This window comes from Chinchilla lanigera, unplaced genomic scaffold (genome assembly GCF_000276665.1).
Source record: "Chinchilla lanigera isolate Chin_1 unplaced genomic scaffold, ChiLan1.0 scaffold00149, whole genome shotgun sequence".
In the NCBI taxonomy this organism is placed as follows: domain Eukaryota; kingdom Metazoa; phylum Chordata; class Mammalia; order Rodentia; family Chinchillidae; genus Chinchilla; species Chinchilla lanigera.
Genome location: NW_004955550.1, coordinates 1115296 through 1131413, shown reverse-complemented (window position 1 = coordinate 1131413; position 16118 = coordinate 1115296). Strand labels below are relative to the sequence as shown.

The following is a 16118-nucleotide window of genomic DNA, read 5'->3' as shown; positions in this document are numbered from 1 at the left end:
TCTTGAACTCACTATGTAGCTGGCTGGGATTACAGGTGTCTACCACCGCATTGGGCACTGGCTGGGGTAACTGTAGAAAATGAAGTTTTTCCAAGATTGACAGAAAGTTGTGGTCCTATTGTCTTTATAGGTACACACATATTTGTAAGATTATGAGTACTGAGTTTGATGAGGGAGACAGCCTCCTAGTCATCTCTCTTTCCATTTATCCCTGCAGGGTCACCAACCTTTGTTCTGTTCACACCCCTGAATTTCCCAGGATGTGGCATTTTTAGTGCTAACACTGGAAGACTTTTCAGGCAAATGAGGAGGTAGTCAAACTACCACAGCAGGCAGAGTGCTCCTTCAGAGTGGAAGTCAGGCTGTGTCACGCTTCTCTTTCCGGGCTCCACAGCTCCACGGCTGAGGTTGCTCCACAGACCTTGGTTCTGTTTCTATTACTCCACCTCTTTGCTCCTCCTGTTAGCGACTCTGGCCTCTTCCTACTTGTCGTTCTATCTATAGTGACAGGTCCCCAGAAGGAGGTGCCTGCAGATGTGAGGAAAAGTAAGAGAAACAAGAAAAACAAGAGAGATGAAAGTCTGGGATCAAGGGGCTTACAGTCTCTCAGACTGCTGCCCCGATTACCAATTTCAGTCACTTTTTATTGAGCCAGAACCAAAGGCTTAGATCGTGTAAGTGGGCAGATACCAAACGTTTTAGTAATTAAAGTTTATCCTTCTCCAGTTCTGCTTCCTACCCTGCTGTCAACAGTCCCCAGGTGAGCCTCCCACACCTAGCACCACACTCATTTAGTTCAGCTGGGGATCATAAGTTGACCACCAGTTGTCGATCCAACCCTGGTCAACTTGATAATCATACACACTTCCTTAATCCATGGAGTCTTATCTTCAGGTGAAAGGTTTCAGTTCATTTTAATAAACAAATAATTATGTGTCCTCAGTGCTTTCTAATCAAAGAATGTCCTCCACACCTATTGACACCAATGCCGGGGGCCACACTGCTGCCCCCTGGTGTTTCTTCCTCTGTCTACTAGGCCTGCACTTGGCAGCTAGCCAGGTCACATCCTTCAGTCCTTCAGATCTGTTTACACATCACTTACTTAATAGCAGTGCTGCCTTCCCTTACGCTGTGTATAAATAGCAGCACTTACCACCACTCTAACTTACCTTGCTTAATTTTTTCCATGGTACAAATTACAACATGACCAATATTAGTTTAATTTTTGGAGTGACTCCCTCCTTCCTCTAGATTGTAAGTGCCAAGTGAAAAAGGGCTCTGTGTATTTTGTTCACTACTGTGTAACCAGTGGGTGAAAACTTACCTCGCTTTTAGTGATGTTGGTTATGCAGTAGCACGTAAGACAGTCCAGCAAAAGGTGAGTGTGTGTGAAGAGTGAATTTGAGAAGGAAGGGAGAGATTTTATTGAACCTCACTCTCTTGTGAAGTACTGGAAAGAGAAACTCAGAATCTCAAAGATCAATGGTTAAAGAAAACCAGTAAGATTTTAAAAGCTTTAAAATTCCATGTGTATGGTTATTTATTTAGTTCTGGGGATTAAACCTAGAGCCTCACAAGGGCTAGGCAAATGTTCCACCCCTAGCCTGTACTGTATATTGTTTTTTGTTGTAGTTTTTTTGTTTTGTTTTGAGGTAAGTTCTCCCTATGAGGTTCAGGCTGGTCTTGAACTCATTGTGTAGCCCAGGCTGGCTCTAACTTGTGGCACTCCTCCTGCCTCAGCCTCCTGAGTGCTAGGATCACACATACCACACCCAGTTTGTGTGTTGTTTTATATTATCAGTAAAACTGACTTTTCCTCCAAGTGATTAGCAAAGTCATGGACTAGGAACACCATTTAACAGCATTTGTGTGCATGCCTTTAGGGATAGCTAGGAACTGGGATGTTGAGTCTTCTACTTGGCTACAACTCTGGAAGGAGAGAATTCTCAAGAGGTGCTTTAAAGTGGAGCATCGGAAACTTGTAGAAAGAAGAAAGGTCATAGCTCAGAGTTGGAGGAGGATATGGTGAACATGCAGGACATGCAGAATAACCATGATTAGAGAGATGTTTCCTTCCAGAACATTTTCTTCACTCACACACAAAGATGTTCATGTTTGGAAATATTTCACTTTAGCACTTTTTAGTGTGTATTAGATAATACATAAATGTGAGCACATCACGTGTTATTCTGCAGCGCGGCTTTTTTTCACCCAATGTGTACTAGAGATCTCTCCCTGTGAAGGCATACACACTTACTTTTGTTCTCATAAAGTAGTGGGTAGTATCTCATAAAATAGTTCTACCAAGATTCGATTCTTCCCTTTTTGATAGACATGAGTGTTTTTAATTGTTTTGTTTTTACAATCAGTACTAAAATGAACATCCCTTTTTCTTTTTTTTTTTTTTTTTTGAGACAGGGTGTCACTATTAGGCCTGGTGGGTGATGATTCTCCTGCCTTAGTCCCCTGAATGCTAAGATTACAGGCATGTGCCACCTGGCTTGACTATCCTTTCTTGTACATGGTTCTTTGAGTACAATTTTTTTTTATGTTCAATAGCCAGATATGGACTTGCAAAAGGTATACTTACTTTTTAATTACCTATACATGACTATTCTCAGACACTTCATTCTAAATAAACTATACAGAAAATTTAAGAGTGCCACCTTTTCCAGGAGTTTACTCATTTTAGCAGTAATAACATTCTTAAATAATAGTAATTAGATCAGTGTTCTTCCCTTGGAGTTCTTCAAGTCTCATTTAAATCCCTCAGAGGCACTAGAGTGTGTGTAGGAAATTGCAGATTGCTGGGTCCCACTCATGAAATGAGAATCTCTGAAGGCAGGTCCCAGGAATCTACCTTTAAACAATTTCAATATTACTTTACTCAACATGAACTTTTGATGTTACCAGCTGGGGAGAACCTCATAGTGGTATGTTAGTGAGTTGTTTTGTTTTGTTTTGTTGAGACAGGGTCTTGCCATGTAGTCTAGACTGGCCTCATACTCACTATGTAGCCCAGGCTGACCTCGAACTTGTGGCAATCCTCTTGCCTCAGCTTCCCAAGTGCTGGGATTATAGGCGTGTACCATCACACTTGGCCTGCTATTGAGTTTTAAAAATAAACCGGAATGTAGAATACCAGAAATAAGTATTGTTACACATTTGATGGAATTTAAAATAAAGATAGTTGTGCTTTCTGGGATTTTGTGAAATTATACAATAGGAGGTACACTGTAGAGGTTGAATTTGGGCTCTCTAGTGGGTTACTATGATCTGAATCCTGTCTTTGCCACTTGCTAAATAGACAATTTACTTAATCTCCAGGACTGTTTCTTTGCCTGTAAATAGTTACAATGAAAGTACCTACATTCTTGGGTTATTGTGGAGATTAAATAAGGTAACAAATGTGAAGCTCTTAGCATTATTCCTGGCTTTTAGCAAATAGTCAGTAAGTGAAATAATTCTGATTCTAGAAGTTACAATTAAATGAATCAATTATGAAACAACAAACTAGCATTTGATACTGAATACTGGAAAATTTGAGGACATTCAACTTCTGAAGTAGGTTGGAATAGATAAGAATTTCTGCTAAGGCGGAAGCAGAGTGGATAGGGTTAAATTGTTGGGGCTCAGCGGTGTAGATCAGCAGCACAGCGCCTGCCTGGCAAGTGCAAAGCCCTGAGTGTGATTCCTGGTACCAAAAAAAAAAAAAAAGGATTAAACTGTGAAAAAGTGAGAATTACTGTTAGACTTTTTCTTTCCTTTTCCCTTCTTCTTTTTCCTCTCTCTCCTCTCCATGGTGCTGGAGATCCAACACCTCTGTGTCTTTTCTTTTTATATTTCACTACCTTATATTTTCATATTTTAATATATGTGCATTAAATATATATTTGTTTACATATTCAGTATGTTGTATTTTAACAGCATTTGTTGAGAATCTTGATGAATATTGTACCAGTGAACCCTCTACTTACGGCTTAAGATACGATCTTAGCAGAGTAATACCATACGGTCAAAATGCTAATGAATAATGTCCTCAAAGAGGTATAAAATGCACACTTTGTGCTGTAATTGTTTATATCCACTTGGGGAGTTAAATCTAACAAGAAATTATATAACAACAACAACAACAACAACAACACATTTTTGAATATTGTACTGGGTATATCATTCTAATTATTTTAGTTAATCTTCAGAGCAAGGAAGGATGCTTCCTTAATCCTCATAGGAGGAAGTTCTCATGGTGTTTTTCCTTTTTATAGTTGAGGAAACTGAAATTTACATGTAAACGAGTAAATGGCAGGGCAGGGCTTAGGGTGCACTGCCTATTATCCCAACACTTGGGAGGCTGAGGCAGGAGGATCACTGCAAGTTGGAAGCCAGCCTGGGCTACAAAGTGAGCTCAAGGCCAGCCTGGACTGCATAATGAAACCCTGTCTCAAAAAAAAAAAAAAAAAAAAAAAAAAAAAGTGGCAAGGCTCAGATTCAAAACCAGCTAAATTTTACTTTAAAGGCTAAATGGTGAATCATCATCTTTTATTCATTAAGCCCTTTAGCAGGAAGATTATCTTGCAAATAAGTTCTAACTGATGATCTAGACTGTTTACTGTGGGACCTGTAGTGTGTAAGTTAGCCATGCTGAGGTTCCCAATGAAAGGAAGTTACTCTAAAAGAGGTGAAAACTGCTTGGAATAGCATACAGTAGGCCTATCTAAACAAGAACATGTATAAGTAGTTTAAATCGGCCTGTGTTCTAATATATTAACCCAGGCATTTGTTTAAGTTCAGTCTAAACACAGTGCAGGAAGAATCACTGGTATATGAAGACACAAGTGGGGGAAGGAGAGGTGGCCTCCTGGCAGCACCTTCTACGGTGAAGGGGGAGGGGCGCCTCCTTGAACTCACTAGCCAATCAGGCTGGGAGGCTACTTCCTGTCTCTACTTCTCTCCCTCTGTTGTGGTTGCTGGTGAGTGTGCTCTTAGTTTTGCTCTCTACTTGTTCTAAATTCCTCTTTCATTTGCTCCATATACCCAGGTGACCGGCCTTTACTCCAGGTCGGCACTGAAGAGTGGGTGAGTTGCAAGGCAATTCATTTGAACTACGTGAAGTTTGGGAAAGGCTGGGAAATGCGCTGCCTGCCTGGTTTCCATGCGGGTCTCTGCATTGCAGGGTCTGCTTGCTTCTTTTTACCCCATTCCCGTCCCCTCCCTTCAACTCCTAGCAATATTATTTATAATAAATATTTTGGATATATTTTTACCATAAAAAGTTTTGCATAGTGACCTTGAGTATAATTTCACCAGGTTTCTATTTTTCCCTTTGATGATATACATTTGAATATAATGTACATGTTGGTTACCCTCACAGGCAGAAAGTGTGACACAAATACTAAAGTAGTTACACTAATTGACTATAGTGATAGGCATTGTAGGTCCCTTTAAAATTCTTAAGCTTTATTCTTGGTTTTATTTTTTCAATATGTAATAACAGTCAGGATCAGAGTGCAAAGTCTCTTATTCCTATTTCTGAGCCACCCAATTTCCCTCCCCAATAAGCATTAAAAGTTTCCTGTGTATTCTTAAGGTATGTAGCACACATATAGCAGATATGTGCACCCTTCCCTTCTATACATACTATACTGTACATACCTCACCTTGCCCACTTAGCAGTTCCACAGGAATAAACAATATCCACATTCTTTATAGTGGTCACATAGTATTCTAATGTGACTATAATTTAAAGTATGGCATAATAGTACCATTTATTTAGTTTTTATTAGTACACATTTGAGTAGTTTATGATCTTGGTATTTCCCTCAAAATAAATAACCTTGTATATAAGTTGGCACACATGGCATTTCAGTTGAGTTTTGGTATATTAATTCCCTTTTAAAAGTGCTTCCTGTTATTTTTATCTTTTGCACATAGTAATGATTAGAAGCCAATAAATACTGTGTATATTGATTAGCAGTAAAGGATTTTCTACCCAAAGCAAAACCTTGCTGATAGCCTTTATATGAATGTCTTTTCCCACTTTGGCTTGCGTAGGGGATGGTTTATCTTGTACTGAGTACCTGTTTAACATCGGAAGGAGTAACAGCAGTGACCCAGAAAAACGTGCTTCTTGTATTCACAAGGGCAGAAGGGTCATGCTTTGGAGACTCCCAGCAAGAAAGGTTAAAGGCTGATGGGACAATAAAGGCAAGTACTTGAATTTTGATCAAGATATGCTTTCTTAAAGCCTTTGCATCATACATATGTGTATGTGCGACTTTCCTATCTAGAAAAGATTGGAGATTTACTGTTGTACTCTGTAATGCCAGGCTCATAGCAAGCCCTGAGTAAAACTGAGTAAATGGAAGTGAAACTGGGTGGTAAGACAGTCCTAAAATGGAAGGATCTGCTGATTTAGGTTATAAATTTGTAGTTTGTATTAGCCATTCATGGAGCACCAGTTCACACAATTGAAGTGTACATTTTGGCTATGAGTAGCAGTATTTTTGAAGCACAGTTACTGCCCACAATCAACAAAATAAATGGGCCATCATTGTAGGGTATTGATAGAATACTTAGGTAAATATGAAGTGGTCTGTGGGTGGTAGAGTGACACGTGCTAAAATGTACCTGGAATCCTGCCGGGAGCAGCACAGATGGGAGAGGCAGCGCACATATAACCTCAGGATTTATGTGCTGGGCTTTGTGCCCTATGTAAGGGCACAACAACCAGGCCCCTTGCAGTCTGTGCTGTTTGTGAGGTAAGATGGCTAGAGAGGTCGTCTCTGTTAAGTTTTAATTATTCTCCTGTAAGAAGTACTTGCATCATGGCGTTTTAAGGTAGATATTGTTGAAATTGTGGAAACATTTGACATTGTGTCTTGCTTCCTGTGTATGTTCATCTGGTTAATCTTATGTGCTGCTGATCTGGAAACTTTTTTATTTTTATTTATTTATTTATTTATTTTTTTACTACAGTATCTTTTTATTTAGTTTACAGAAAGAATCTGTAAGTACAGGTTGCAGAAAGAAAATGTTTAGTGTTATTTACATTCATTTTAAAACTCTGCTCTATACAAATGTAATTTTGATCAGTATGAACAATATTTTTGTAGATCTACTGCATATAAAGCCTTTTTCATCAAAGCACTAACAATGAAGAAAATAACCTGACTGCATTTCAAGAAAGCTGACCAGTTGAAACCATTTACATTTAATGCTTTAAGGGTCATGAACACTTATTAAATATAGAACATAATGTCAGCCTGCAACTTCATTTTTAAAAAGGCTAAAGTGGAACCTTTTTTTTTAATGGTGGTGTTGGGGATTGAACTTAGGGCATTGTGCACAGTAGCAACCTCTCTAGCCCTAAAAATATTTTATATAGTTAAAGTGTGACTTAAGTATAGGACAGAGAAGGAAGAAGAGTTAGCATGGTGGCTCAGCACTTGGGAGGCTGAGGCAGAAGGACTGCCATGAGTTCGAGGCCAGGCTGAACTTAAGACAAGACAAGACAAGACAAGGGGAGGGGAGGGGAGGGCAGGGAAGGGAAGGGAAGGGGAAGGAAGGGAAGGGAACAGAAAAGAAAAGAAAACACTTTGATTATATCTCTGTGCAGTACTTAAACCACCTCAGTTGCTTTCTGCTCTGAGCCATTCTCATTACATTCCAAAGCAAATGATCTTCTGTGGCTCTGTTTATTATTTTTCACATAGGAAGTGCATTGATAAAATAGAGTATGGAGTTTTGACAAAATCAGATTTAAATCCCACCAGTTCACCTGAAGAAATTGATGTAGCTTCTCTGAAGCTCAGTTTTCTCTGTAAATATGGGGTTATGAAGCTTGAAGGAAACAATTTCTGTAGTGTTCAACAAGGAGTGGGAATTTAAAAAAGATAGCCACTGCTTCCTGTGGGCTTATTTTCGTCAGGCTAATCTTTTGTGGCACTGACATCCAATAGCACCTTTTGTGATGATGGAAATGTCTATATTTGTACAAATATGGGCGCGTGTGGGTATTGAGCAATTAAAATGTGACTGTTGTGACTGAGAAGCTTACTTTTAACTAATTGACTGTGTGTAGTAACTGGGGACATACTGGGCGTCAAACTTTAAGGTCCACTCAGAGTGTGCACTGTTTTCTCACGCAGCCTTCCTTGACCAGAGTCTTTTTACCGTCGCTGTTCTCTACCACTCATTTGGTGTTTCCCGGGAACGGATCATTTATTTGGTCTAGGACAATTTTGATGAGTCTTGTCTTTCTGGCTACATTGTATCTGAGGTTATAGATTTTTAATTTTCTCATAGATTCATGAAAAGGAGCGTGATAAAAATATAAAAGTGATATTTTTAGCTAGTAATTTTGTTGTTGTTGTTGAGTGCTGGGGATTGAATCCAGGGCCTCATACATGCTAGGCAAGTGTTCTCCCACTGAGCTCTACCCCCTGCCCATCCTTCGCTAGCTAATGAGTTTCAAGTGACCTTTACATACAGTACAAAGTATTTTCTAGCTAGTAACTAGGTGAATAGGGAAGAGACTGAAGGTCGCCTGAAACAGTGAACTGAATGTCCAGCCTGTGTTTCACTTCAAAGTTTGGATTACACTCAAGCTCTGTGGAAGATGAAATTAAAGCCTCTCTGTTATATTGCCATCTTGTGGCAGACTGGGTTCCAAATTTTCCCGTGCCAAGGGAAGATTTTTTTGTTGTTGTTTATTGTGAGAGGATTACCAACAGTAAAGGTTAGATATATTTGATGTTGGCTCAAATGAACTTAAAATATGCTTTGAAAAACTTTTTTGCATGAGCATCTTTTATTTATTTATCTTTAAGATAGGTTCTTGCTATATAGTTTGGGTTGGCCTTGGACTCATCTGTGTAGCGCAGGCTGGCCTCAAACTCATGGTGATCCTCCTGCTTCAGTCTCCTGAGTTCTGGGATTGTAGGCAGTGACCTTCTTATTTATCTGAATTTCATGAGTTCTTGGCTTTTCCTTTCCTTTTGCATACTTGCTTTCTTATTGTGAGGCTGTTGACTTTTTAAATAGCCTTTCAAATAAACATTCAAATGAACAGTGAACAGTCTAATTTTCCTCAGGACTTGGTATGAAGCATACTGGTATGAGTTGCCATGTGATTATAACCTTTCTGAATTTATTATTTTTTATTTTCCAGAGATGATGCTAGGTAGCTGATAGATGCTAGAGTTCAAGTTGATTCATCTGATATCAGAGGGCAGTGTAAGAGAAAAATTTTCATTTTTATCTAGAAAGATTTGGGATTTAGTGTTATTAGTGGCTGAAATTTGGTAGTTGACAAACCCTAGTTTCAGTCTTAAGAAGGTTTTCCTGGTTTGGGGAAAAGAAGCCAGTGGTGTTTTGCTCTTTACCAGTTATTTACAGTTTGCCATGATGAAATGCATGTTTCAGCTGATTTAAACACATGTTCTGAACAGACTAAAGCTAGGGGTAAACACTTGGAACTGAATTCTACTTGCTGGAATTCCTTCTGGGATTTATCCCACGATCCCAGAAAATCCTTAAATTTCTGAATTATGAATTTGATAGTATGACCAATACTTTTTTGTGCTTTGATCTTCTGTGATACTATCTTTGAGACAGAACTAGGATCAGGAATCCTTAAGGTAAAAATTCAAACAATACAGAAATACCACTAGTAAATGGTATAATCCTATCAACTACTTAGCATGGCAAATTTGAACAAATCACTAATATGTCAGTCTATATACTGTATAAGATAAGGGAATCCTACAGTTGGTTGAATCAGTTTTATGAACCATATAATGTAATACTCTACAGCCACTTAAAAGTTGTGGTATAGGTTTATATTTATTGAAATGGAAGGGTTTTCATGAAATTAAAAACAGGTTATAAAACAAAATGTTTTTGCTTAAACATTTTTATATGACTATGTTTGCTGAAGAAATCATCTGAAAACATGTATGAAAACACTGGGGGTAACTGTTTCTAATATTGGGTTCCATAGGTGATCTTGTTATTTTTGTAAACCTGCATTTTCTAACTTTATTATGTTCCTGTATTGTATAATTTAAAGTTATTTTAAGCAAATTATACAGGATAGTATTCTTTACCTGTGCCTGCATTTTTAGCTAAGAATGAGACAGATATTAGGGTAAAATACAAAAAGTAAGTCATTCAATGTAACATTCAGTGTAGCTTGAACTAATTTTTTAGCTTTTGGTTATCTTTTGCAGAAGACACCAGAACTAGATCTGAGTTTCATGTTTCCAGTCTGGACTTCTTCAGGGCTGCAAATCCAGAATGAAGAACAAATGATGACTTCATTTTTATTTTATGGTAAGGCTTACATTGAGATTAAAAGCTTTGACATACACATGAATTTTTGCAAAGTTTGTTTAACTCCATGGCTAGCTGCTAAAATACTATGAAGTTTGTTTCTTTTTAAAAATCAACTGAATTCTATTTAAAAAAATTGAATGTTAACATAATATAGTAGTATAGTAGTTAGACATGGGTTCTGGAGACAGACTGGGTTTAAACCCATGTTCTACATCTGCATATAGATTTTCAGAGATTCTTTGTTTTTATTGTTTCTGTGTCTTTTTACCAACTGGCCTACCCCTTATTACTTCCACCTCTAGCAATCAAGGCCTAATATATTTCTAAAATTAGGCACAGCATGGTAACAGGACTATATATAATTGTTCTAGTGACACTTTCTTTAATTGATTAATCTTGGTTCTGACACAAATTTCTCATCATTTTGACTTGCTAAATCAGTTAATCCTTAATGGTCTCTTCCAGTTCTTATTTAGATGAAGTGATTCCTATCATATGGGATTAAAGTATATGGTAAGTGTTTAAATTAAAAATTAATAAAGGCCATGTCACCATTAATCCCCCTCAGAATAATGCCCCTTGCTTCAAACATGCTTATCCAGTTACTCTTGCTACTTTCTGAAGCAGCTCTGGAGTCCTCTTTAGTGAGTGTCTTTAGTTGTATTGTTGTGGCTGCCTCGATGTCTTGAATCGATTCAGAACATTTTCCTTCCATGGTCATTTGGACTTTGGAGAAGAGCCAGAATGCACATGGTGCTAGATCCAGTGAGTAAGATAGATGAAGACAGACCATAATGTTTTTTACAAGTCTGCCTTTCCACATCTTGTAAAGACATGAAAGAGGATTTCCAGAACCGAGTCAGAAAATGGCAAAAACAATGGGACAAATGTGATGAGCAAGAGAGTATTTTGAGAGGAATCAATGGCAATGTGTCTTTTATTATCATACATTTTAAAATTTAAACATTCACTATATAATTTGATCTATAATTTGATCACACCTTGTATAAGATACTCTTGATGCCTTTATTTTATTTATTTATTTTATTTTAGATTTTTTTTTTTTTTTTGGTTTTGGTTTTTCTCCGGTACCGGGAATCGAACTCACGACCTTACGCTTGCCAGGCAGGCGCTTTGCCGCTGAGCTAAATCCCCAGCCCCGATGCCTTTATTTTTTAAATCAATGTTTCTTAAAATAATGTTGCTGGAGACCAGGCATGGTGGCACATGCTTGTAACCCCAACACTTGCAAAGTTGAGGCAGGAGGATCACTGAGTTCAAGCCCAGCCTGGGCTCCAAAGTGAGTTCAAGGCCAGCCTGAACTGCACACTGAGACCTTGTCTCAAAAAAAAAAAAAAAATGTGATTGGATACCAACTGTGATGACTGTTCCTCTCACTGCCTAGAGCTTTAAGCAGTGAGATTTTGGTCCATCGTTTATAAAAGCAGTGAGATTTTGGTCTGTCATCTGTCTTCATTCAGAGCACCATGAAGACAGGTTGGCTGTCTACTAGTGCCTTCTGATTTTTGCGGAGTCAAACAATTTCAAAGCAAGTAGTGTGACTAAATTAAAAGAAAAACAAAACTGCTGTGATTTTTTTTTTTTTTTTTTCCTCCGGTACCGGGAACCGAACCCACGACCTTGCGCTTGCCAACTGCTGTGATTTTTTAAAAAGAGAAGAAACATAACTTAAAATCACAGGGATATAGTTTGTAGAGAATGCTTTGGTTGCAGTAGTATTTGAATAGCTATGGACTAGGGCTGTGAAAGAAAGAGCTATAATGAATTGATTCTAGGAGTAAGGGAAACATACTCTGAAGTCACTCATGTTTAAATTTTAAATGGCTTATTCAGTCTTCTAAAGTAGTTGTTTATGCATTTCAAGGCAGCTTTAAAAATAGCATTTTCTTTACAGTATGATGGTAGATGATTCTCAAAATTAAAGATGAAAAGCTGACTCTTTACCAGAAATAATGTTACAGAATCAACTTGCAAAAATGTAAGTAGTGATAAAGGAAAGAGAAAAATATTACGTTCTTCTGTTATTCTGAGATTCTTTGCTGGACTATAAGTTTGATGAAAACAGTATCTTCTTTATCCCTTAAATATGGCCCAGAATAGATACTCCAAAATATTTGCAGTGAATGGAAATGAAATCTCCATATATATATATATGGAGATTTTTATATATATACAAATATATATATAAAATCTCTGGAATTGGGAACCATTTTAGTGGTATTTCAACAAGACATTCCTATTGAATAACTGGGACTTAGACTGATGTGCAAGGTATATAAATATATTAAACTGAGTACTCACAGGTTTTCTTAAATCTCTTTAGTATGTGATTGTGGTGCTTGATCCTGTAGGAGACACTGAAGAATGACTATACAGTGTATGTGAAATGTCCGTAAGTTTTACCTTTGTAGTTGGTCATTTTCTTTTGTATAAGCAATATTAACTATTAAACCTCACTCTAAAAGCAGATGGAACACACCATTTTTAATATTTTGATATATATCTACCCCTGTATATCAGTGATGACCCAGAAATGTAAGCAGAGCACCCCATCCATCAGAGGCTGAGGTGGGATCTCTGCTTTCTTGAATGTTACAGTCACTTTCCCTACACAGCTGTTGTTATCAGAACTCTTATGTTAGGATGAACAAAAAGCATCTGTATATAAAAGACAAAACCTTAAAACCTTTAAATCATAGTCTAAGACTTCAAGTCTCTTGGAGGCAGAAGGATCACAAGTTTGAGGCCAGCCTGGGCAATTTAGCAAGGTCCCATCTCAGAAAAGAAAAAAAAAAAAAGGGCTTGGGATGTAGCTCAGTACAAAGGCCTGGGGTTCAATCCCCAGTACTACCACCACCACCAAAAAAGAAAAAGAAAAAGTTATTGGAGTAGATATAAACTCAAAAAGGAAAAGTTGATAAGTTTATGTACATTAAAATTCAAACTTATGTTTGCATGTCACCTAACTGACCAGTGATTCTGTGTAGAAATTATGAAAGGATATGAACAGATGAGGATTCTTATGTAGTCATTCCCATGAAAAAATGTTGAACCTGACAAGTAATCAAAGAATTGCACATTAAAACAACACTGAACTATTATTTCATTGTCATCAGATGGACACAAATGAAAACAAGGGACAAGGGAAATCTCGACAGTTTTTTATGTTGCTGAGTCTGGAGGACTGGGTTCTCATATACTTTGCTGAGTGAAATCTGTATTATTACTTTGAAGAGCGCAACATTTAGTTTATCAAAAGATAGTAAAAAAAAAAAAGGAAAGAATTTATATATTACCCTAATCCCTGGCTATTATATTCTCTAGGGATTCTTGGCATGTGCATTCAAGGAGATATGTACAGAAAGTTCAGGGCAGTACTGTTTTAATTGTAAAAACATGAAACCAGTGTCTGTTAGAAGGGATAAATGAATTGTACATTTGCAGTATATGGCTGTTAAAATGAATTAATGCAAAGTATTATTAACTGGACATCTTCAGAAAAGGGTCACACAGGTGAGTTGATTAGCAACACAAAGTTAGGTGTTGGCTGATATTTCAATACTTTGTCTACTTGAACAAAGATTGCACTTGAAAATCATTGCACCTTTTTTGTACTTTAATATTTCTGCATTTGGTGCAATGAAAACCAGATAATGCACAAATGGTTCAGTTTGCCAAAACAGATGTTATACAGATGTTGACACGTTTTTTTGTTTTTTTTTTGTTTTTTTCTGGTACCGGGAATTGAACTCACGACCTTGTGCTTGCCAGCCAGGCACTGTGCCGTAGAGCTAAATCCCCAGCCCCAGATGTTTACACATGAACCTCCAGTTTTCTGTGGCTGTACTTTGCCCCAGAATTAACTTACCAGCAAAAAGTTCCTTAATTAGGACAGGTTTTTATTTGAAATAAAATGGTTTAGTATTATGAGTTCACAACTCAGAAAAGGATTTGCAGGGTTTTTGTTGCTAATTCTTTCATTTTAATTTTAGTTTTTTTAACAACAGGGTCTCCCCCTTTGTAGTGCAGGCTGACCTTGAATTCTTCCAATCCTCCTGCCTCTGTCTCCCCAGTGCTGGGATTACAGCCGTGCGCCACCACACCTGGCTTGTTACTAATTCATAATAGGGTGACATCATTTGAAAAAGTGGGCATTAAGGTTTGCATCCTCAGCACTCTCCCAGCCCTCTGCCTCAGTTTAATTTTAATATCAATTCTAACAAGTCGATCTGGGTGTGATGGCATGAATCTGTACTCGCAGCTACTTGAGAGGCTGAGATGGGAGGACTGAAAGTGGGAGTCCAAATTGGCACATTTACTGAGACTTTGTTTCAAAAAAAAAAAAAAAAAAAAAAAAAGTCGGCGTGTAATTCAGTGGCAGGGCACTTGCTTAGCACGTTCCAGGCGCTAGGTTCAATTATTGAGGGTGTGTGTGCGCGCGTGAGACTCTAACAAGTCCATATAGTTTAAGCAGAAAAGTCACACAGTTGCTACACGTCTGCACAAGAGCAAAGAGAAGTGACCGGTAACAACAGCCTTCGCGTGGGACGCTTACTCACCTTAAACCCTGCCTCCCGGCAAGGAGGGCCGGCGCCTCAAGCTTACGGTACTGACTCTGTCCCTTACTCAAGTCCTATAATCTGTCCCTTAGTCAAGTCCTATAATCAGCAGGCTCGAGGAAAAGTTATAATTTCTCTAAATGTATTTAGAGGGTGTGTAAAAGCTGAAAACATGTCTTTTCCGAAGGTAAAAAGTAAAATAGCACCTCGCCACCGAGGTGACAGTTGTCCAGTTGCAGGTGTCACCCGTTTTCCGGGAGTCGCTGCGGAAACAGCCTGTGCCGCCCGCCGGCGACGCCCGCAGTGTCCTCGAGCACGCGCCTTCGTGTTCAGGGGTGGGGCGCAGACCGGCTCCGCCACTCACCCGACGCTTTCACCTCGGTAGGAGGACGTTACTTTGCGCCACTCCGGGTCGTTACAAGCGCTCCGCAGCAGTACCTGCAGCATTTGACAGCAGCCCGCCTCTCCGCCCAGGCGCGTGCGCGCCCCGCGGAGCCCGGATCTTGCGAGGGCGTCCACTGCGCCTGCGCCCCTGCCCCGGCGCTCGTTGGCCGTTCCCGGCAGGCCCCGGGGCTGCGCCCGCGCTGTCTCGAGCCGTGTCGCTCTCGCGTGGTCGACGCTCCGGGTGCTTGCAGGTAGTGGAGTTTTGGCGGCTGCTGCGCGGTTCAGCCCTTTTTTTTTTTTTGCCCCGTCAGGCCAAATATTTATTTGAATTTTTGTGTTATTTTGTTGACTTAGGAAGCAACTGAAAACTTCGGGGTTAATTTTCGGAGGTTCTAATTCTCAAATAGGGCCTTGACTTACAGCCCACTAAGCTGGCTCTTCCCTTGCCGCGCGGAGAATTTGGAATTGGGTGGACCTCATTCTCTGTCTGGGAAGGGTCTCAGCTTCTGAATTTCTCCCGACTCCTCTGCTTCCCCTCTGCCATTACCCTGCTGGAGATAAAATAGACCTCATTCACTTTGGTGGCCAGGTGACATTTATTTGTGGAAGCTCATTCCACGAGAACGTGTGGGCGTCAGAAAGTCTGTTCTTATGACCAAGGCGATATTCTTGGGTTGATAGATGTGCCCAATTTTGCTTGATGTATAACTGACATGCCACTATTATTTTATAAAATACAGAACTTGTTTTGGTATGCTCAGAATATTGCTGCCCATTTTGGAGTAGTAAAACTCCAATGAGAGGGGACACTATTGAAAA

General features: G+C 39.0%; 1 protein-coding gene and 1 long non-coding RNA gene across 12 annotated transcripts in view; one reads left to right on the top strand and one right to left on the bottom strand.

The window, feature by feature from the left end:
* The window catches only part of LOC102021396, a 17356-nt gene extending 1962 nt beyond the window's left edge, over window positions 1-15394 (bottom strand). Inside the window, exons 1-2 of the long non-coding RNA XR_001232258.1 lie at window positions 14916-15394; window positions 228-528 (exon numbers count right to left, since the gene is read on the bottom strand). This is a non-coding gene — a long non-coding RNA (uncharacterized LOC102021396). The remainder of the gene's footprint in view (window positions 1-227; window positions 529-14915) is intronic.
* The window catches only part of Ccnb1ip1 (cyclin B1 interacting protein 1, E3 ubiquitin protein ligase), a 30099-nt gene that overhangs the window by 7449 nt on the left and 6532 nt on the right, over window positions 1-16118 (top strand). Inside the window, exons 2-6 of one of the 11 annotated variants that reach the window (XM_013508563.1) lie at window positions 10230-10332; window positions 10801-10848; window positions 12251-12334; window positions 12680-12733; window positions 14822-14962. Coding sequence is in view for 1 of the 11 variants with exons in the window: in XM_005412050.2 (XP_005412107.1) it covers window positions 10330-10332 (3 nt within the window). In the remaining 10 variants the exon portion in view is untranslated. The other 10 variants (XM_013508562.1, XM_013508561.1, XM_013508564.1 and 7 more) reach the window with 10 other exon arrangements.